Source organism: Salvelinus namaycush, chromosome 32, assembly GCF_016432855.1.
Source record: "Salvelinus namaycush isolate Seneca chromosome 32, SaNama_1.0, whole genome shotgun sequence".
Taxonomy (NCBI): Eukaryota; Metazoa; Chordata; class Actinopteri; order Salmoniformes; family Salmonidae; genus Salvelinus; species Salvelinus namaycush.
Genome location: NC_052338.1, coordinates 8,151,679 through 8,173,169, shown reverse-complemented (window position 1 = coordinate 8,173,169; position 21,491 = coordinate 8,151,679). Strand labels below are relative to the sequence as shown.

General features: G+C 42.5%; 1 protein-coding gene across 1 annotated transcript; it reads left to right on the top strand.

Moving 5' to 3' along the window:
- The first annotated feature begins 11,358 nt into the window (after nucleotides 1-11,358).
- LOC120027379 (ladderlectin-like) lies at nucleotides 11,359-19,546 on the top strand. Its single transcript, XM_038972294.1, has 4 exons — nucleotides 11,359-11,707; nucleotides 18,606-18,740; nucleotides 18,908-19,019; nucleotides 19,257-19,546. Exons 1-4 carry the CDS (start codon nucleotides 11,471-11,473, stop codon nucleotides 19,325-19,327), a joined length of 555 nt encoding a protein of 184 aa, XP_038828222.1. The 5' UTR covers nucleotides 11,359-11,470; the 3' UTR covers nucleotides 19,328-19,546.
- Nucleotides 19,547-21,491: the final 1,945 nt, after the last annotated feature.

Sequence of the window (21,491 nt, the reverse complement as noted above, 5' to 3'; positions counted from 1 at the left end):
TACAGGTTTCTACTTTTTCTAGTGTTTTTCCTAGTGATTTTCTCAAATGTTCTTACTCAGTTTGTTTCACGCAAACTTCATACACCCGGGCAGAACTATTGGAATATTAATCAATCGCTGGGTACTCGCCATTCACCCGACCTTCCCGAATTCCAGGAGATGGCTGAACAATGATCTGTCTATCTTCAGTGAGTCGCCCGGTTGCCTGGGAGTTCTACCGGAGAGTAGGAAAGAAAGACGCTAATGGAGGGGGTGGGTCTTGATGGGATTGAGACGCCGGGCAAACCGGCCCTCATTACCGAACATACTACTTGCCAATGTTTAATCATTAGTGAATAAACTTGAACTCAGATCGAGGATCTCCTTCCAGAGGGACATCTGATTCTGTAACATACTCTCTTTTTCTGAGACCTGGCTTTCCTCCGACATCCAAATGAATGATATACAACCAGTGGGTTTTACACATCGAGCAGATAGGAAGAGGGCTCTCTCTGGCAAGAACAAAGGCGGAAGGCTCTGTTTTATGACCAATAAGTGGTGCGATGGGGGAAATACACAGGAACTTGCGAGCTTCTGCTCTCCCGACTTGGAATACTTGGTCATCAAATGTCACCACTTTTACCTTCCGAAAGAGTTGGCAGGGATTATCGCCATGTCTTTCTACATCCTGCCCCAAGCAGACACCAAAAATGCTTAATTGGACCCTGAACAAACTAGAGACTGCGTACCCGGAGGCAGCATTCATTGTCACGTGGGACTTTAACGAAACTAATTTGTGAACCGTGCTCCCGAATTGCTATGAACACATTGACTGTCCAACTCGCAGAGATTCTATGCTGGACCACTGCTACACGCCATTTCCCATCCTCCTTTCGGCAAATCTGACCATGACTCCATTTTGCTCCACCCCACCTACAAACAAAGACTTGAGGGAAGTTCCAGTGGTCAGGTCTGTACAGCGCTGGTCTGACCAATCAGAATCCATGCTCTAAGACTGTTTTGATCACGTGGACTGGAATATGTTCCGGGTCGCCTCTGGCGATAACATTAATGAATATGCCAACTCAGTCACAGGATTCATCAAAAAATGCATAGATGTGATACCGATGGTGTCTTTCAAAACTTAGCTGATTCTAAAACCGTGGATTGATGGCAGCCTTGTCAGGAAACTGAAGGAGAGAGATGCTGCTTATAAACATGGCAAGGTGACCAGGGACAATTGTATGGTTAAACAGTAAAAATAAGACCTACGCAGACTGATTAAGATGGCGAGACATGTATAGGGACAAAGTGGAGGAGCAATTCAGCGGGTCGGATACAAGGCGTACGTGTCAGGGGCTTATAACGATCATGGATTACAAAAAGAAAGCCAGTCACATCGCGGACACCAACGCCACCCTACTGGACAAGCTAAACACCCTTTCCTAACACTTTGAGCGAAACGACTCTGAGATGCCTCTGAGAGCCTCTGAGGACAACAAGGGCTACTTGCTTAACCCTCACTAGGCTGCCGGCCCAGACGGCATCCCTAGCCGCACCCTCAGTGCATGTGTAGACCAGCTAGCTGTTGTGTTTTCGGACATTTTCAATCTCTCTAGCACAGGTCGTTATCCCCCACCTGCTTCAAGATGTCAACTATCATCCCCGTGTACAAGAAAGGGAAAGTAACTGAACTGAATGACTACCGGCCCGTAGCACTCAGTCATCATGAAGTGCTTTGAGAGGGTAGTCAAAGACCACATCACCTCCTTCCTCCCGATACACTCAACCCTCTCTGCCTACAGCCTGACAGATCCACGGACAACGCAATCGCCATTGCACTGCACACTGCCCTCACGCATCTGCACAAGAGGAATGCATATGTGAGGATACTGTTCGACTACAGCTCGGCCTTCAATACCTTAGTGCCCTCTAAGCATAGCACAAAGTTCACAGCCCTGGGACTGAACTCCTCCCTATGCAACTGGTTCCTGGACTTCCTGAGGGGCCAGGTGGTGAAGGTAGGCAACATTACCTCCTCCACACTGATCCTCAACACGGGGGCCCCACAAGGGTGCGTCCTCAGTGCCCTCCTGTACTCCTGTACTGCCCTCCTGAGGTTAACATACACCTTAGCCAAATACATTTAAACTCAGTTCTTCACAATTCGTGACATTTAATCCTAGTAAAAATTCCCTGTCTTAGGTCAGTTAGGATCACCACTTTATTTTAAGAATGTGAAATGTCAGAATAATAGTAGAGAGAATGATTTATTTCAGCTTTTATTTATTTCATCACATTCCCAGTGGGTCAGACATGTACATACCCTCAATTAGTATTTGGTAGCATTGCCTTTAAATTGTTTAACTTGGGTCAAACGTTTCGGGTAGCCTTCCACAAGCTTCCCACAATAAGTTGGGTTCATTTTGGCCCGTTCCTCCTGACAGAGCTGGCGTAACTGAGTCAGGTTTGTAGGCCTCCTTGCTCGCACACGCTTTTACAGTTCTGCCCACAAATTTTCTATAGGATTGACGTCAGGGCTTTGTGATGGCCACGCCAATACCTTGACTTTGTCCTTAAGCCATTTTGGCAACAACTTTGGAAGTATGCTTGGGGTCATTGTCCATTTGGAAGACCCATTTGCGACCAAGCTTTAACTTCCTGACTGATGTCTTGAGATGTTGCTTCAATATATCCACATAATTTTCCTCCCTCATGATGCCATCTAGTTTGTGAAGTGCACCAGTCCCTCCTGCAGCAAAGCACCCCCACACCATGATGCTGCCACCCTCGTGCTTCACGGTTGGGATGGTGTTCTTCGGCTTACAAGCCTCCCCCTTTTTCCTCCAAACATAACGATGGTCATTATGGCCAAACAGTTCTATTTTTGTTTCATCAGACCAGAGGACATTTCTCCAAAAGGTACAATGTTTGTACTCATGGCAGTTTTGGAGCAGTGGCTTTTTCCTTGCTGAGCGGCCTTTCAGGTTATGTCGATATAGGACTCGTTTTACTGTGGATACAGATACTTTTGTACCTGTTTCCTGCAGCATCTTCACAAGGTCCTTTGCTGTTGTTCTGGGATTGATTTGCACTTTTTTCACCAAAGTAAGTTCATCTCTAGGAGACAGAACGCGTCTCCTTCCTGAGCTGTATGACGGCTGCGTGGTCCCATGGTTTTTATACTTGCGTACTATTGTTTGTACAGATGAACGTGGTACCTTCAGGCATTTAGAAATTGCTCCCAAGGATGAACCAGACTTGTGGAGGTGCAATTTTCTTTCTGAGGTCTTGGCTGATTTCTTTTGATTTTCCCATGATGTCAAGCAAAGAGGCACTGAGTTTGAAGGTAGGCCTTGAAATACATCCACAGGTACACCTCCAATTGACTCAAATTATGTCAATTAGCCTATCAGAAGCTTCTAAAGCCATGACATAATTTTCTTGAATTTTCCAAGCTGTTTAAAGGCACAGTCCACTTAGTGTATGTAAACTTCTGACCCACTGGAATTGTGATACAGTGAAATAATCTGTCTGTAAACAATTGTTGGAAAGATTACTTGTGTCATGCACAAAGTAGATGTCCTAACCGACTTGACAAAACTATAGTTTGTTAACAAGAAATTTGTGGAGTGGTTGAAAAACGAGTTTTAATTAAGGAATCCAACCTAAGTGTATGTAAACTTCCAACTTCAACTGTACATTCGACTGTGGTGTTTTGGACACAGTAATTGCAGAATAACTGCAGTGTACTACAGTTGAACTGCAGTTATACTGCACTCTAACTCCAGTAAAAAATATATATATATTTTGGATACAGTATTTGCAGCATAGTCACGCCTTGACTTTAGTTATATTTGTTTTCTTTATTTTTTGGTTAGGTTAGGGTGTGACAAGGGTGGTTTGTTTCGTTTTTGTATTGTCTAGGGGTTTTTGTTTATCTATGGGGATTTTGTATGGTCTAATGGTATGTATGTTTATGGTGGCCTGAATTGGTTCCCAATCAGAGACACCTGTTTCTCGTTGTCTCTGATTGGGGAGCCTATTTAGGTTGCCATTTTCCATGTTGGTTTTGTGGGTAGTTGTTTTCTGTCTTTGTGTTTCTGCACCAGACAGAACTGTTTCGTGTTGTTCGATTTTCGTTTATCTCTTTGTTATTTTTGTCATAGTGTTCACTTTTCTAATAAAGGCATGAACACTTACCACGCTGTGTTTTGGTCTCCTCCCTTCGACGATCGTTACAAGCATACTGCAGTTATAATGCACTCTGACCGCTATCTTTTTTGTAAGGGACAGTGCAATTATAAAACGGGAGGGGGGGGTCATGCCCCCCACATCTCCAGTGAAAGTTGCACCCCTGGTGTAATGTGTGTGTGTTTGTTTTGTGTTGGTCTACTTGTGTGTGTGTTTGTTTTGTGTTGGTCTACTTATGTGTGTGTGTTTGTTTTGTGTTGGTCTACTTGTGTGTTATGTGTATGTGTGTGTGTGTGTGTGTTTGTTTTGTGTTGGTCTACTTGTGTGTTATGTGTATGTGTGTGTGTGTTTGTGTTGGTCTTTAACTTGTGTTGGTCTACTTGTGTGTATGTGTGTGTGTTTGTTTTGTGTTGGTCTACTTGTGTGTGTGTGTTTGTTTTGTGTTGGTCTACTTGTGTGGTATGTGTATGTGTGTGTTTGTTTTGTTTTGGTCTACGTGTGTGTGTGTGTGTGTGTGTGTGTGTGTGTGTGTGTGTGTGTGTGTGTGTGTGTGTGTGTGTGTGTGTGTGTGTGTGTGTGTTTGTTTGTTTTGTGTTGGTCTACTTGTGTGTTATGTGTATGTGTGTGTTGGTCTACTTGTGTGTTATGTGTGTGTGTTTGTTTTGTGTTGGTCTACTTGTGTGTTGTGTTTGTTTTGTGTTGTGTTGGTCTACTTGTGTGTTATGTGTATGTGGACGCATGTAGTAAATGTGAATGTGTGTGGAGGTTCTTCCCTGCCCTCACCCCAATGGACATTTATCATACATCTAAAACCAAAAGCATTGTATTTGGTTCAAAGCATTCTCTTAGACAAGCTGAACTCCTAGGAGTAACATTGGATGGTCAGTTAGCATGGTCAAGTCATATTGACAAAGTTGTTGAGAAGAAGGGGAGAGGTATGTCTGTTGTAAAATATGTTCTGCGTTTTTGACACAAAGATCAACTGTACTCGTTCAGGCTCTGATCTTTTTAAGAAACATTTGTGTGCTGAAAATGCCAAAACACTTGTATCATCTAGTTGCATGCACTTCAAACATACATACATAAATACCCCACCAGACACGCCATTATGGGTTTCTTCACTGTAGCCAAACCAAAAACAGATTTAATACATTGCTCAGTTATGTATAGAGTCATGTCATAGTGGAATGCTCTGCCACCAGAGATTACTCAGGCAAAAAGCAAGTTTAGCTTTATAAAACAGATAATTTAACTGTACTGTATTTCTGAATACGTACAGTATATATGAATATTATGTAAACAGTATTTTAGTTGTCTCTTGTTTTTTCCCCCCAATATATGTTATTTATTTAGAATTGAACGTAATAATCTTATGTTCTTGTCTATAACTGTTCTGTACTTTTCATGTATTTGTATGTTTTATGTGGACCCCAGGAAGTGTAGTTGCTGCATGTGCAGTAACTAATGGGGATCCTAATAAACTAAACAATGACTGACTGACGATGAGCTCATCAACTCATTGATGAGCTCATCAAATCATGGAAGCCAATGGTAAAGGCTTCTCTGAAGCTTTTAACAAGTTAAACCCAACACAATACTAGTTTGCATAGCAAATAATAATCACTCACAAAGGAAAGAATCATTCTTCTCGTGGTCTATTGACACATCATCACGCACATAACACAATCTCTCCTCAAGACAGGGTGTGAGTTCCTGTCGCATGTTGTGTATGGGACCAGCCTCAAGGCAAACAAGAAAATGGGAGTGTTTGTTCATTTTAATGAAGTGCCTTACCATTTAAGTTCAAATGTGTATTTACTCAGTAAGAAAAGTCCATAATTTTTTTTACTATAATCGGAAATGGCCTTTACTCTGTCATAAAATTGGTTTGAAGAGGTGCTTATTAATTAAGGCACCTCACCTTCCACACAGGCAATAACATGAGGCATCAAAAAACAAATGTACCCACAAGTCATTCCAAGTGACTTAGTGCTGCTTTCTCATGCTGCTGTTCCATGACTCATATTATAGGAATCAGTGCGTGTCAGTGTCGTTTATGATGAGGGAGGACCATTTTTGTTTTCATTAGCATGGCCTTATTTCTATTACACCATGTTGGATGACTGTCATTCATATTCCATTCACCCAGTTCAATGTAAAATTGATGGGTTTATAGGCTACTACATGATACTCAAATGTTCCCTATACCCATCAAGAGGTTGCTGCAACCTAGCCTATGAATGAACGTTTACAACGTAGGTGCACACAGGTCGAGAGAAAAAATTGAGATGACAGACAGTGACACATTCAATACTGCCTTGCACACTCTTGCCTGCATCTAGCTGATCTAGAGTGTAATCATTAGTCCAACAGTTGCAAACGAGAGTTTCTATTGGATAAATTCCGATATTTTTATCACCGTTTAATTTGCTTCCGTTTAAGAAACATTTTTCAACAGAATCGACGGAATGAATGCACCCCTGATCATAGCAGCCACGTTGTATTCATTCTAGCCTCTATGCACTCTCCTCCTCACCTTTTCCCTTCGTTTGTGGACTTCAATGAACAACACATCAGCTGTATGTGACCAGGAGAAAAAACCTTTCCAAACCAAACCACATCATAACCGCTACACACAGCCTACATCGTTGTCACCATATTAGCTAAAGTAACGTCATAGTCAACATAGCTAATAGAAGTAACGTGTTAGTAAACCCGCTACAATAATGGTGTAACATTAAAGTGTATAGTCAGTAAGCAGTTACACCGGTGGCCATAAATTAATAAAACCAAAAGCTTACCTTGACTTGAAAGAGTTCCAGTGTTGTTGGATAATCATAGCCAGCTAGCTAACATAGCATCCCTCTGTTGGAGCAGGCTAAACTAGCAAGATTCAATTGCTAGCTAAGTAAGTGGAACTGAAAAGAAATGACAATCTCTCTCTTGCTTCTCCTTCATTTTTTAATAAATTAATTTGTTGAAAACTATTGTCTTTCTCTGAGTCAACTACTCACCGCATTGCAGTGCTAGCTAGCTGTAGCTTATGCCTTAAGTACTAGATTCATTCTCTGATCCTTTGATTGGGTGGACAACATGTCAGTTCATGCTGCAAGAGCTCTGATAGGTTGGAGGACGTCCTCCGGAAGTTGTCGTAATTACTGTGTAAGTCTATGGAAGGGGGTGAGAACCATGAGCCTCCTAGGTTTTGTATTGAAGTCAATGTACCCAGAGGAGGACGGAAGCTAGCTGTCCTTCGGCTACACCATGGTGCTACCCTACAGAGTGTTGTTGAGGCTACTGTAGACATTCATTGCAAACAGTGTGTTTTAATCAATTATTTGGTGACGTGAATATACACTGCTCACAAAAATAAAGGGAACACTTAAACAACACAATGTAACTCCAAGTCAATCACACTTCTGTGAAATCAAACTGTCCACTTAGGAAGCAACACTGATTGACAATAAATTTCACATGCTGTTGTGCAAATGGAATAGACAAAAGGTGGAAATTATAGGCAATTAGCAAGACACCCCCAAAAAAGGAGTGATTCTGCAGGTGGTGACCACAGACCACTTCTCAGTTCCTATGCTTCCTGGCTGATGTTTTGGTCACTTTTGAATGCTGGCGGTGCTCTCACTCTAGTGGTAGCATGAGACGGAGTCTACAACCCACACAAGTGGCTCAGGTAGTGCAGTTCATCCAGGATGGCACATCAATGCGAGCTGTGGCAAAAAGGTTTGCTGTGTCTGTCAGCGTAGTGTCCAGAGCATGGAGGCGCTACCAGGAGACAGGCCAGTACATCAGGAGACGTGGAGGAGGCCGTAGGAGGGCAACAACCCAGCAGCAGGACCGCTACCTCCGCCTTTGTGCAAGGAGGTGCACTGCCAGCGCCCCGCAAAATGACCTCCAGCAGGCCACAAATGTGCATGTGTCAGCATATGGTCTCACAAGGGCTCTGAGGATCTCATCTCGGTACCTAATGGCAGTCAGGCTACCTCTGGCGAGCACATGGAGGGCTGTGCGGCCCCACAAAGAAATGCCACCCCACACCATGACTGACCCACCGCCAAACCGGTCATGCTGGAGGATGTTGCAGGCAGCAGAACGTTCTCCACGGCGTCTCCAGACTCTGTCACGTCTGTCACATGTGCTCATGTGCTCAGTGTGAACCTGCTTTCATCTGTGAAGAGCACAGGGCGCCAGTGGCGAATTTGCCAATCTTGGTGTTCTCTGGCAAATGCCAAACGTCCTGCACGGTGTTGGGCTGTAAGCACAACCCCCACCTGTGGACGTCGGGCCCTTATACCACCCTCATGGAGTCTGTTTCTGACCGTTTGAGCAGACACATGCACATTTGTGGCCTGCTGGAGGTCATTTTGCAGGGCTCTGGCAGTGCTCCTCCTGCTCAAAGGCGGAGGTAGCGGTCCTGCTGCTGGGATGTTGCCCTCCTACGGCCTCCTCCACGTCTCCTGATGTACTGGCCTGTCTCCTGGTAGCGCCTCCATGCTCTGGGCACTACGCTGACAGACACAGCAAACCTTCTTGCCACAGTTCGCATTGATGTGCCATCCTGGATGAGCTGCACTACCTGAGCCACTTGTGTGGGTTGTAGACTCCGTCTCATGCTACCACTAGAGTGAGAGCACCGCCAGCATTCAAAAGTGACCAAAACATCAGCCAGGAAGCATAGGAACTGAGAAGTGGTCTGTGGTCACCACCTGCAGAATCACTCCTTTATTCGGGGTGTCTTGCTAATTGCCTATAATTTCCACCTTTTGTCTATTCCATTTGCACAACAGCATGTGAAATTTATTGTCAATCAGTGTTGCTTCCTAAGTGGACAATTTGATTTCACAGAAGTGTGATTGACTTGGAGTTACATTGTGTTGTTTAAGTGTTCCCTTTATTTTTTTGAGCAGTGTATTTAGTATAGTTTTTCAATGTTTTACATTTTTTATGAAATTCACTGAGGATGGTCCTCCCCTTCCTTCTTTGAGGAGCCTCCACTGATAGGAATAACTTGGCAACAAATGCTACAGCAAGTGATTTAAGTGATCCTTTCAATTAAATAGAGGGTGTCTTTTGTTAAAACTGACACTTGAATGTGCTATGGGATTTGATTACACAAAACCTTCAAAGGTAATAGGGTGTCATAACAGGGTGCCATAATACCTAGCTAGCTATTTACATGGGATGCTCTATCAACCGAATAAACCAATTTCAGATCCAATAAAGAAATAAGTACATATTTCAAGTGTGTAAATCGAGCTTATCAATTCAAATGGATTTCTCACCTAGTTTGCTGCGCTATTTTTGGAGAAGGGTCTATCTGCGGACGGCAGAATTTGGGTGTGTCGTGCCGTTTTTTGTTGTTGTGTAATGACGATCGAGTGAGTGTGTCATTGTCACGACTTCCACCGAAGTCGTTTCCTCTCCTTGTTCGGGCGGTGTTCGGCGGTCGGCGTCACCGGTCTTCTAGCCAACGTCGATCCACTTTTCATTTTCCATTTGTTTTGTCTTGTTTTCCTACACACCTGGTTTCCATTTCTCTCATTAAGTGTTGTGTATTTAACCCTCTGTTCCCCCCCATGTCCTTGTGTGGAATTGTTTGTTTGTAAGTGCTTGTGCACTATGTTACTGGTGCGCGTCGGGTTTTGTACCCATGTAGGTTATTTTTGTATTGCCGTTGATTTGGAAATTAAACTGCTCCGGCTATTACCTATTTCTGCTCTCCTGCGTCTGACTTCACTGCCACCAGTTACGCAACCCTTACAGTCATGTAGTGACGTAATGCAACCGGTAAGTCCTCTACTCAGTAAATAATACATTTACTTTGCTGTTATTTCATTTTTTTCACTGAATTCTGATTGTTTCTGGCATTATTTTCCTCTGACTGTCTATCTAGTATTTAGGACCCCATCATCCCCATGGCGATGTCAACCATTTCTCTTCTGCTCTCTGCTACCTTTGGTCTGAGTGGTGCAGCAGGCAAGACGCATAGCAAACCAGGAATACAGACTTGATGATTACTTCACAATGTAAACAATTATTGAATTTTTTGGGATGTTTACTTTATTTTTGTTAGGTCTTATTTCAAAGCCTTTGCTGTAGAAAACCACAACCCCTTGACTTGGTGTGTGCATTTACCAAGTGCGCACTTACCAAGTATGCACCTGTTTTAGAATTTGGCCAATCCATAATTGTTGCTGGAACTGTGCTGGAAAAGACAATGTGAAAAGAAAATGTCAGAGCCGGGGCCTCCCGGGTGGCGCAGTGGTCTAGGGCACTGCATCGCAGTGCTAGCTGCGCCACCAGAGTCTCTGGGTTCGCGCCCAGGCTCTGTCGCAGCCGGCCGCGACCGGGAGGTCCGTGGGGCGACGCACAATTGGCATAGCGTCGTCCGGGTTAGGGAGGGTTTGGCCGGTAGGGATATCCTTGTCTCATCGCGCTCCAGCGACTCCTGTGGCGGGCCGGGCACAGTGCGCTAACCAAGGGGGCCAGGTACACGGTGTTTCCTCCGACACATTGGTGCGGCTGGCTTCCGGGTTGGAGGCGCGCTGTGTTAAGAAGCAGTGGGGCTTGGTTGGGTTGTGCTTCGGAGGACGCATGGCTTTCGACCTTCGTCTCTCCGGAGCCCGTACGGGAGTTGTAGCGATGAGACAAGATAGTAATTACTAGCGATTGGATACCACGAAAATTGGGGAGAAAATGGGATACAATTTAAAAAAATAAAACATGTCAGAGCCACTACAGCTCGGATCGGCAAATGGTATAGAACTAATGGAATTGTCCCATGGACATTGCAAAAGCAGCTTTCATTTATTGTGTTTTCTTGTCTTTAACTGTATACTCCATAGTAGACTTTGAGCAGGCTTTGCACCTGGGTAAGTGTAACATATGATAAAATAGATGTCAGTAGATGAATCTGCAGTACTTCTAGGTAGACGCCCCTCATAGGAAGAGGCTTCACTTATCGAAATAAGAAGTGTGTGTGTCACACCCTGGCTATAGAGAGGCTTTTTATTCTCTATTTTGGTTAGGCCAGGGTGTGACTAGGGTGGGCAGTCTATGTTCTTTTTTCTATGTTGTGTTTCTATGTGTTTGGCCTGGTGTGGTTCCCAATCAGAGGCAGCTGTCTATCGTTGTCTCTAATTGGGAGCCATACTTAGGTAGCCTGTTCCAACCAGTGTTTGTGGGTAGTTGTTTTTTTGTTTCGTATTCTGTACCAGACAGAACTGTTTCGGTTATTCTTTTTTGTCATTTTTGTGTTTAGTGTTCGGTTATTAAATTAAATATGAACACGCACTACGCTGCACCTTGGTCCTCATCTTCTTCTCTTGAATGCCGTGACAGTGTGTGGGGGAAGTTGATTGTGAACAACGTTGCTGCGACTGGTCCATTTGAATTCCTGTCTGTCCTTCCAGGAGCTAAGGGGGCAGAAAGCAGGAGCCAATGCCTCACAGGCTGGTTCCAATTTGGTTCACGCTGCGTCATGCTTGTCGATAATACAAGAACATGGCTCCTAGCAGAGGTATCATGCTTATCCTCTACTATGAATTAAAGGGGAAGTTCAATTGAAATCAACTTACTTGGTTTGACGTTACCTTATAAGTGGTTGGCCTTTTAACAGACACGGCATGCCTCATGTAAAATACTAAACCTCCACTTATTGTTTAATTTACATTTTCTATTAGCTTGGAATATTTATTTCATGTGTGGAGTCAGGCTTCCAGTATATTGGAACCCACAGGATATGGTTTAAGACCGAGATAAACGAATATCTCTAAGTGCATGTTTCAAATAGCAGTGACTGACTCACTGGTGGGCGTCACAAGCAAAACAAAACAACTATAGACATGTTTCACTGGGAAAAATGTCTATCTGCTAACGTACCCAGAGGCAATGTCTGCTCAAAGTCCATCATCTCAAGGGTTTCTACAGTGAAACAAGGGGATGCATTCAATCAAAGCTGTCGTAGCAATATTTACACAGCGTTTTGGTTTGATCGCTACTCCTCTTTTAACACAACACGTCTTACTGGAAGCATCTAGTGAAGGGAGTGTTCCTGGTAAAGACTTACCAAGAGGTGGGTTCTGTTTAAAGGTGTTTCCCTCATCATCCATATCCTCACTGAAATGGAAACATATGGAGGGAAAGACATGGGAAGCTCATTATGTCCATTCTGCCACTACTAGGTATTCCCTGGTAAATAACACACTCACCTAGAGGAATCTGTTCCATATTTGTCTCCAGAAAGGGTTCTGTAAAAGGATAGGTATGAATAAACATGCCAGTTATGTAAAAGATGACTTTCAATAATGTCTGCAGGACAATCTAGACTTATGTACACACACTTACCAACAGGGGGGGTTTGCTCCATGTTTCCCTCCAATAAAAGGTTCTGAAACTGTCACACATGAAAAAGAATGAAGGTAGGGCCTCAACTCCTGGACCACATAAAACATCATCAATGGATCTGTCTGAGGTTAGAAAAGTGTCAATATTTTGTCAACTCAAGTGGAGTAAGCGTGATATGTGTCTTACTGTGTGTCTTACCTGCGGCGCTACTCAGAGCGACGGCAGCACAGAGCAGCAAAGACACGGTCAACATTGCCATGCTGCTGAACAGAGCATCAGAGATACGGTCAACATTGCCATGCTGCTGATGATGATGATGGTGGGCTTCTGAAAACAAGACATCAAAATACATTTCTGAGAAAGAAGTCACTGGAAAGGAGATTAAAACAGCAACACAGGGTGAGAAGAGGACGTACCCATTAGAGTGAGTCACAAGTTCTGCAGGTTCTGTTCAGATGGAGAAAGAAGAGCACTTTTATACTGTTAGATCACAAGGAAACGATCAGACGTTTTTTTTCTTTTACTTGATATTGTATATTTTTGGCATGGTCTTTTCCCTGCACCATAGATTAAAACGTGAGCCCTTGATGTTGTTATTTTGGAATTGTTCCTCGCCGTCTGCCAGATCAGGATGGAGTATCAATAAAGATTAAAACAAGCACTTTATCTTTAGTCATCTCTTTAATCTTTGTGAAATTAGCTTGAATTGCAATATCCAATCAAGAGCTGCCTAAATCATGTTACACAGTGTCGTGTTTGGGAGGTCTAAAACAAATGAATTCACTTCAGGGATTAGAGGTGGGTTGAATGGGAATGCATACACCGATACATCATGTGCACGGTTTGTGTTGTTCGATACAAGTCAGTTGAATGGAAATGTACACAGAATCATGTGCGTAGTTTATTGATGTGTATGTGTGGGTGTTTTCAGGAATCCTGTCACCTGACTAAAGATACAGTGCTTGTTTCGATCTCTGTCAAAACAAGCACTGTATCTTTAGCTACAATCTTTAATTACACCAATTATTGTAGATTTTATTTTCTCGCCGGCTGCCAGATTATGATTGAGTAGCAATAAAGATCGCATACCGCATTGTCTAGTGGTTAGGATTCGGCGCTCTCACCGCTGCACTGAAATCTAACAACACAGCTCCAACTATCATCTTATTATCCATTTCTTCTAGCCAATCATCAGTCATCTGAGTCAGTGCAGTACAAGTTGAGTACCCTCCCTAAATGCATGCTGAAAGTCAGTAGGTAACTTGTTCTTTAAAAAAGAGCATTGTATTTGTTCAAACACAATTCTCTCCATCAGTTTACTAAGAATAGACAGCAAACTGATTGGGCGGCTGTTAGAGCCAGCAAAGGATTTACTATTTTAGGTAGTGGAATGACTAACTTCCTCACCTGTGGACACACACCTTTAGGCTTTGGTTAAAGGCATGGTAAATAGGGATGGCAATACAGTCTGCTACCATTCTCAATAGTTTCCCAGCTAGGTGGCTTATCATTATTGATGGATAACAAAAGTTTTTCCACAAAAACTTGTCCAAGTTGATCAGTTATATGAGCTTGTGTGTGCATACATTTGGGGTTGTGTAATAGTACATTGTGAAATTGGGTTGAATTGCAATGTCCAATCAAGAGCTGCCTAAATCATATTACAGTGTTATGTTTGGGGGGTTAAATGGGAATGTTTGCATTTGTGTAGGACACCGTGCACATACAGAATACTGTGCATAGTTTATGAATTGGTATGTTATGTTTGATACCAGTCAGTTGAATGGAAATGTACACAGAATCATGTGGGTAGTTCATTGATGTGTATGTGTGGGTGTTTTCAGGAATCCTGTCACCTGACTAAAGATACAGTGCTTGTTTTAGCTACAATCTTTAGGTACACCAATAAACCTAACCTATGGTGCAAAAACAAAAACATGCCATATATACAGTGCATTCAGAAAGTATTCAGACCCCTTGACTTTCTCCACACTTTGTTACATTACAGCCTTATTCTAAAATTGATTCAATTGTTTGTTTTCCTCATCAATCTACACACAATACCTCAAAGTTTTTTGAAATTTATTTTTTGCAAATGTATAAAGAAATTCAATATCACAATAACATAAGTATTCAGACCCTAAGGTAGAAAATTGCAAGCTTATGTTCTAACACTGTTTATGCATCGAATAGCTTTGATTAGTACTCTCTCATCTGTGTCTGTGGGACTGAGTTGGACCTCTGGAGCTTAACGCTGTGTCACGACTTCCACCGAAGGTGTCTCCTCTCCCTGTTCGGGTGGCGCTCGGCGGTCGTCGTCGCCGGCCTAATAGCTGCCACCGATCCATTCTTCCTTTTCGTTTGTGTCTGTCTGTATTGTTTACACCTGTGTCTTGTTAGTTGATTTCGGTAGGTATATTTACCTCCGCTGCCTGCGAGTCTTTGTGCGGGATTGTTTTCTGTGGTGACGTTATTTAGGGGTGCGTGTCTGCACCACGGGGTTTCTTTTCTCTCGGCAGTTGTGCCGTTTTGGTATTGAGTTTAGTAGTAGAGGTTTCTCCTCCATGTGTGTTACGCTTTATTCCCGGTGTGTGTGGCAATCTCGTTTTGGGTGTGTTTTAGTCCCATGTTGTAGTTGTGTTGGGACTGCTCATGAAACTTTTGCCACTGGGATTTCCTTGCTCTCCTGCTCCTGATTCCTGCACCTTCCTCCGTTAGGAGGCACCGTAACACGCTGGCAATAGATTTATGATGGCTTGGTGATAAAACCTACCATCTGCACTCCATTGAATGATTCCTGTCTGACATGCTGGCCTGTCTGCCAGGGCCAGGTGAACCTTCCCTTCAGTTTCTCTCCCACATGCAGATAAACACTGGACTTCAGAAATTGTGAGGAGGACCCTATGTTCAATGTTGCATTAGTATCTGTGTGTTAAGGAGTGCGAAACTGAGAAGATAACCCTGTATAAACAAACAGTAAATGACCTACAGATAAAAACCGGGCGCAATGTAAATCTTGCTGTCTGTTGCTTGATAGCACAATGTACCTTTGTGTAATTCTACACATCTGTTGTTTGTCATGAACATTCAGGAGGATGTACTTTGCTTTAAAGAGCTGTAACCCAAATCTGCTCATGGGTTCTCAGCAATCACCTCCGGGTGATTGTTGACCAGCTCTATTATTGCAATAATTAATAATGAAGTTTGAAATCTAAAAGTCTCTCTCCTTTGGTTAGAAATATTCCACGACAACTCTTTACTCAGTACTTTGTTGAAGCACTTTTGGCAGCGATTACAGCCTCGAGTCTTCTTGGGTATGACGCTACAAGCTTAGCACACTTGTATTTGGGGAGTTTCTCCCATTCTTCTCTGCAGATCCTTTCAAGCTCTGTCAGGTCTCTGTACTTTGCTCTGTTCAGCTTTCCCTCAATCCTGACTAGTCTCCCAGTCCCTTCCGCTGAAAAATATCCCCACAGAATGATGCTGCCACTACAATGCTTCACCGTAGGGATGTTGCCAGGTTTCCTCCAATATTGGTTATCAGACCAGAGAATCTTGTTTCTCATGGTCTGAGAGTCCATTAGGTGTCTTTTGGCAAACTCCAAGCGGGCTGTGATGTGCATTTTACTGAGGAGTGGCTTCCGTCTGGCCGTCTGGTTCTCCCATCTCCACAGAGGAATTCTGGAGCTCTGTCAGAGTCATCGGGTTTTTGGTGACCAAGGCCTTTCTCCCCCCGATTGCTCAGTTTGGCCAGCTCTAGGAAGAGTCTTGGTGGTTCCAAAGTTCTCCCATTTAAGAATGATGGAGACCACTATGTTCTTGGGGACCTTAAATGCTGCAGACATTTTTTGGTACCCTTCCCCAGATCTGTGCCGCGACACAACCCTGTCTCAGAGTTCTACAGACAATTCCTTCTACCTTTTTGTTCTGACATGCACTGTCAACTGTGGGACCTTATATAGACAGGTTTGTGCCTTTCCAAATCATGTCCAATCAATTTTACCACAGGTGGACTCCAATCAAGTTGTAGAAACATCTCAAGGATGATCAATGGAAACAGGATGCACCTCAGATCAATTTCGAGTCTCATAGCAAAGGGTCTGAATAAGTATGTAAATAAGGTAGTTCTGTTTTTTATTTTGAATAAATTACCAAAGAAAAAAAAGGTTCTACTTTGTCATTATGGGGTATTGTGTGTCGATTAATGAGGATTTTTATTAGATTTTTTTATCCATTTTAGAATAAGGCTGTAACGTAACAAAATGTGGTCTGAATACTTTCCCGAAGGCACTGTATATTTATACTCCGGACACCGACATTGCTCATCCTAATATTTATATATTTCTTAATTCCATTCTTTTACATTTAGATTTGTGTGTATTGTTGTGAATTGTTATATACTACTGCACTGTTGGAGCTACGAACACAAGCATTTCGCTACACCCGCAATACCATCTGCTAAATATGTGTATGCGGCCAATAAAATGTGATTTGATTTTGATTTGAAAAATAAATATTACTATTAACGATACTGAACAATAAATGCAACATGTAAAGTGTTGATCCCATGTTTCATGAGCTGAAATAAAAGATCCCAGAAATGTTCCATACGCACAAAAAGCTTATTTCTATCAAATTCTGTACACAAATTTGTTTACTTCCCTGTTAGTGAGCATTTCTTCTTTGCCAAGATAATCCATCCACCTGACAGGTGTGGCATATCAAGAAGCTGGTTAAACAGCATGATCATTACACAGGTGCACCCTGTGCTGGGGACAATAAAAAGCCACTCTAAAATGTGCCGTTTTGTCACACAACACAATGCCATAGATGACTGGGTTTTCTGCATATTTTTGTTGTTGTTGTTGCCTGTGCGGGAGAGCAGGGCAACTTTTTAATCAGTCCGCTGTACTTGCTCAATAAATGCTGTATGTGTATTTTCTTCCTATTGTTGAATCTCTGCCCCAATAAACAACTGATCCCAATATAGTAGGTAATCACATTTAACAACTCTCACAAACATGATACTTTGTACCATGTTCAACTGATATGGAGTCACAGGAAATGTGTTTCCTTGTGGCCATATGACCCAACAGTATAAAAGTGCTCCCTGTTACTTGAATAAAGAGAAGCGACAGAGATAACCTGGTATTCATTTTGACACTTTCTGACAGGAAACATTAGTGTAACAGATTAGTCCACCTATTCTACTCCATTAAACTTTGAGGGAATCGTCAGTTCATCACTAAGTGCTGTTTTTAACAACAAAGGGATCTCATCACCATGGCAATGTTTACAATTTCCCTGCTTCTCTGTGCTGCGTTTGCTCTGAGCGGTGCAACAGGTAAGACACACAGTAAACCAAGAAAACACACGTCATCCTCATACGGAAATGATAGAGCTCACATGATTTACTTGTAAAATGGAATGTTTTCATAACATTCCGTTACATCTCTTTTCTTCAGAGGATACAACTGTCATGGAAAACCACATGGAACAGAGCTCACCTGCTGGTAAGTACTTGATGATGTTACATCGTCTTCAATGAATGAGCAACTTGTAATAGCTTTTTAAAGTGTGGAACTACAACACTGATCGGTGAAACCTGGTGCATGAAGAAATCCGATTTCCTTCCTCCACATAAGCCAGTTGATCAACACAGTGCTTTCAGTTTTGTAAGTTTGTAAGGTTAGGCTTCAATGAGTTTGTTCTGATCATGTCTTGTCTCATTCAGAGGTGGCGAAGGCGGAGAGGTGGAGCAGGGACTCTTGCCCACCTGGCTGGCTCAAGTACGGGGCACGGTGTTTCATGTTTGTACGTTCCGGCAAGACGTGGATGAATGCTGAGGTGCATTTTAACCTGTTGCATCCTTTACATTTTTTGGCTTAGATATATTAGACTGATAATATAGGCATACACCAGGTATCACCGATCACAGTGCTGCAGTTCCACACTGGATTATACATTGAAAAGCGTCCATGTGGCAAGAACACAAGTATGTTTTTTTAACTTCCATTATAAAATCTAAGTGATATTATATCCTGTCCTCCGTTCCTGTCCTCTCTCTCTAGCGGTACTGTGTGCACTTCGGAGCAAACCTTGCATCCATCCACAGCTCTGAAGAGTATCATTTCGTGCAAGAGTTGATCATACTACAGACAGAAGACTTTACCCCTGCCTGGATTGGAGGATTTGATGCTGTTCAGGTAGAGTGATCATCAACGAAGTCAGATCTAAGTTTGGGAAATCTTAAAACAGTATTCTACTGTAGGCCTACACTTGAGCATTTTTACCTATGTATTATCTACTGGCAACAATTTGATTGTTTGTATTCTATGGTTTCTTTGACACTGAGACCACTTCTTCCCCATAGACCCGAGTGTGGCTCTGGAGTGACGGCTCCAGATTTGACTACAGGAACTGGCTCACAGGAGAACCCAATAATTTCGGTGGCAGAGAGCAATGCATGATGATGAACGATGGAGGTACAGTAATCAAACTCTTATCACAATATCCTTAAATGACATTGAGCTTTATTTATAGTGTGTTTAAAAAAACACGTCTGACAAGGAAATGTAAAACCAGGCTTAAATCAGTCAATGTCTGTTTTGAGTCCATTTCCATGCAGCAGCAGTACAAACTTTAGGACGTTTTCTGCCGGTCTAGCTCATGCACTCGTAATCAAGTGGAGAGCTAATTGACATTCCTTGTTTCCTCTTTAGGTGAAAAACGCTGGAATGATATTCAATGTGGATCTATATTTCCATCTGTGTGCTCCAAAAGGTTGTGTTAAATCTGCCATCATAACATCAACTGAACCACTTTTTTGTAATCCCTTTTGTCATTAAAACTGTACAGTATTATTGAAGAATGTAAATATATGGTAGGCCTATAGTTTTTGTGAATCATAGTCAAGCATGAGATTTAACTTAAGGGGGATTTTCTATCATGTAAATAAGCTGTCGTCAATCTTTTCAATGATGCTAATCATGTAAAATGCCATAGTGAAGTTTTGCTGCTAATAAATATTATCCCTAATATTTTGTGTAGATGTTGTCAGTGCATTGCATCATCAATGATTTACCGTTCCTAGGTTTAGCTTGGTGTATAACAATAAACACAGCATTAAGACACTTAAAGATAAATTATACAGAAATCACTCCGCCTTAATATCAGTTTGTGACAAAACAAGCAGATACAGTGTAGTGCAGTGGTCCCCAACCTTATCTGAGTCAGTCAAAATGCAAGCTGAGATCTACCGCTCAGATGACTTAAAAAACCTATGCAACATTAACCTATTAAAAACAGTTCTGTAACAATGAGGTTTGTGCAGTAAGCTATAGGCCCAATACATTATCACCGCATATTGGCTATGCTTGAATTGCCCTGCCAATCTTGTTCTTCTCAGACCATTTTTAGACCAAATTTGAGGTATATGATCACACTGGTAATAGATCATTCGTTGTATTCCTTGTGAGGCACAGCTAAGTGAGCATAATCATTTTCTTTTTTTTACTGTACTGATGGCCTGCATCTGACGATCAGTGAGGGCAGGGAGGGAGAAGCGCTGAGGCTACCTCTCACCCAACTCATCATCCCTCCTCTCTACACTGAGAAAAGGGGACAGTCTTCCAGCTGATGGAGAAACTTAAGTCGCTCTGCATTATTTCTGCCTCATGCACCAATTCATGTTATTCCTATGTAGGGCTGTTGCGGTGACTGTAGGCAGTCAAATTCCACGTGACCGTTTAGTCAAGGTAATTAGGCTTCTCCAAGCTCTGATGCTGCTGCTGGTCATTAGTAGCCTACCAAACTTGCTAACTGCCTGGTACTCAGCACTCTATTGCCTCTACTAAAAGGAGGAGGATCCCATCAGCTTTCTATAGGCTAGGCCTACTATATTTATTTCTGAACTTTTTTAGTATTAAGCATATTGCTTACATTTACAGCAGGAGTATAGCCTACATTGCTGGCATGACAATGAACCACTGGAAAAGCATCCTCCATTCGCTATTTAAGTGCATATATTACATGTATTTTTCCCCCTGCCCATTTCGATACAGGTAAATGATAATGGTCCATTCTAAATTTAAAACAAATTTCACACATATTATTTAGTATATGTAAAGACAAGATTAAATTAAGAATAGTCTGATGGATGACAACATTAGCCTATCACTTGTGAATTATATATTATCACTTGTGAATGATGCCCAGTATAAGAAAACTTTTTTTTTGCAACTTTAAAAAAATCCTAGTCGCACACCTAATGTACCCTAGCCCATACGTCTATATGTTTCGCTAAGGTTTGTATTAGAGGTCGACCGATTATGATTTTTCAACGCCGATACCGATACCGATTATTGGAGGACAAAAAAGCCGATACCGATTAATCGGCCGATAAAAAAAAAAAAAGTATTTATATATACACTGCTCAAAGAAATAAAGGGAACACTTAAACAACACAATGTAACTCCAAGTCAATCACACTTCTGTGAAATCAAACTGTCCACTTAGGAAGCAACACTGATTGACAATAAATTTCACATGCTGTTGTGCAAATGGAATAGACAAAAGGTGGAAATTATAGGCAATTAGCAAGACACCCCCAATAAAGGAGTGGTTCTGCAGGTGGTGACCACAGACCACTTCTCAGTTCCTATGCTTCCTGGCTAATGTTTTGGTCACTTTTGAATGCTGGCGGTGCTTTCACTCTAGTGGTAGCATGAGACGGAGTCTACAACCCACACAAGTGGCTCAGGTAGTGCAGCTCATCCAGGATGGCACATCAATGCGAGCTGTGGCAAGAAGGTTTGCTGTGTCTGTCAGCGTAGTGTCCAGAGCATGGAGGCGCTACCAGGAGACAGGCCAGTACATCAGGAGACGTGGAGGAGGCCGTAGGAGGGCAACAACCCAGCAGCAGGACCGCTACCTCCGCCTTTGTGAAAGGAGGAGCA

Excerpts from the sequence above, each read along its gene's own strand:
- LOC120027379 (XM_038972294.1), top strand. The coding sequence starts at position 11,471 with ATGAACACGCACTACGCTGCACCTTGGTCCTCATCTTCTTCTCTTGAA. Across the intron at positions 11,708-18,605 it reads GAACATGGCTCCTAGCAGAG|CGGTACTGTGTGCACTTCGG; the intron begins GTATCATGCTTA and ends CTCTCTCTCTAG. Across the intron at positions 19,020-19,256 it reads CATGATGATGAACGATGGAG|GTGAAAAACGCTGGAATGAT; the intron begins GTACAGTAATCA and ends TTTCCTCTTTAG.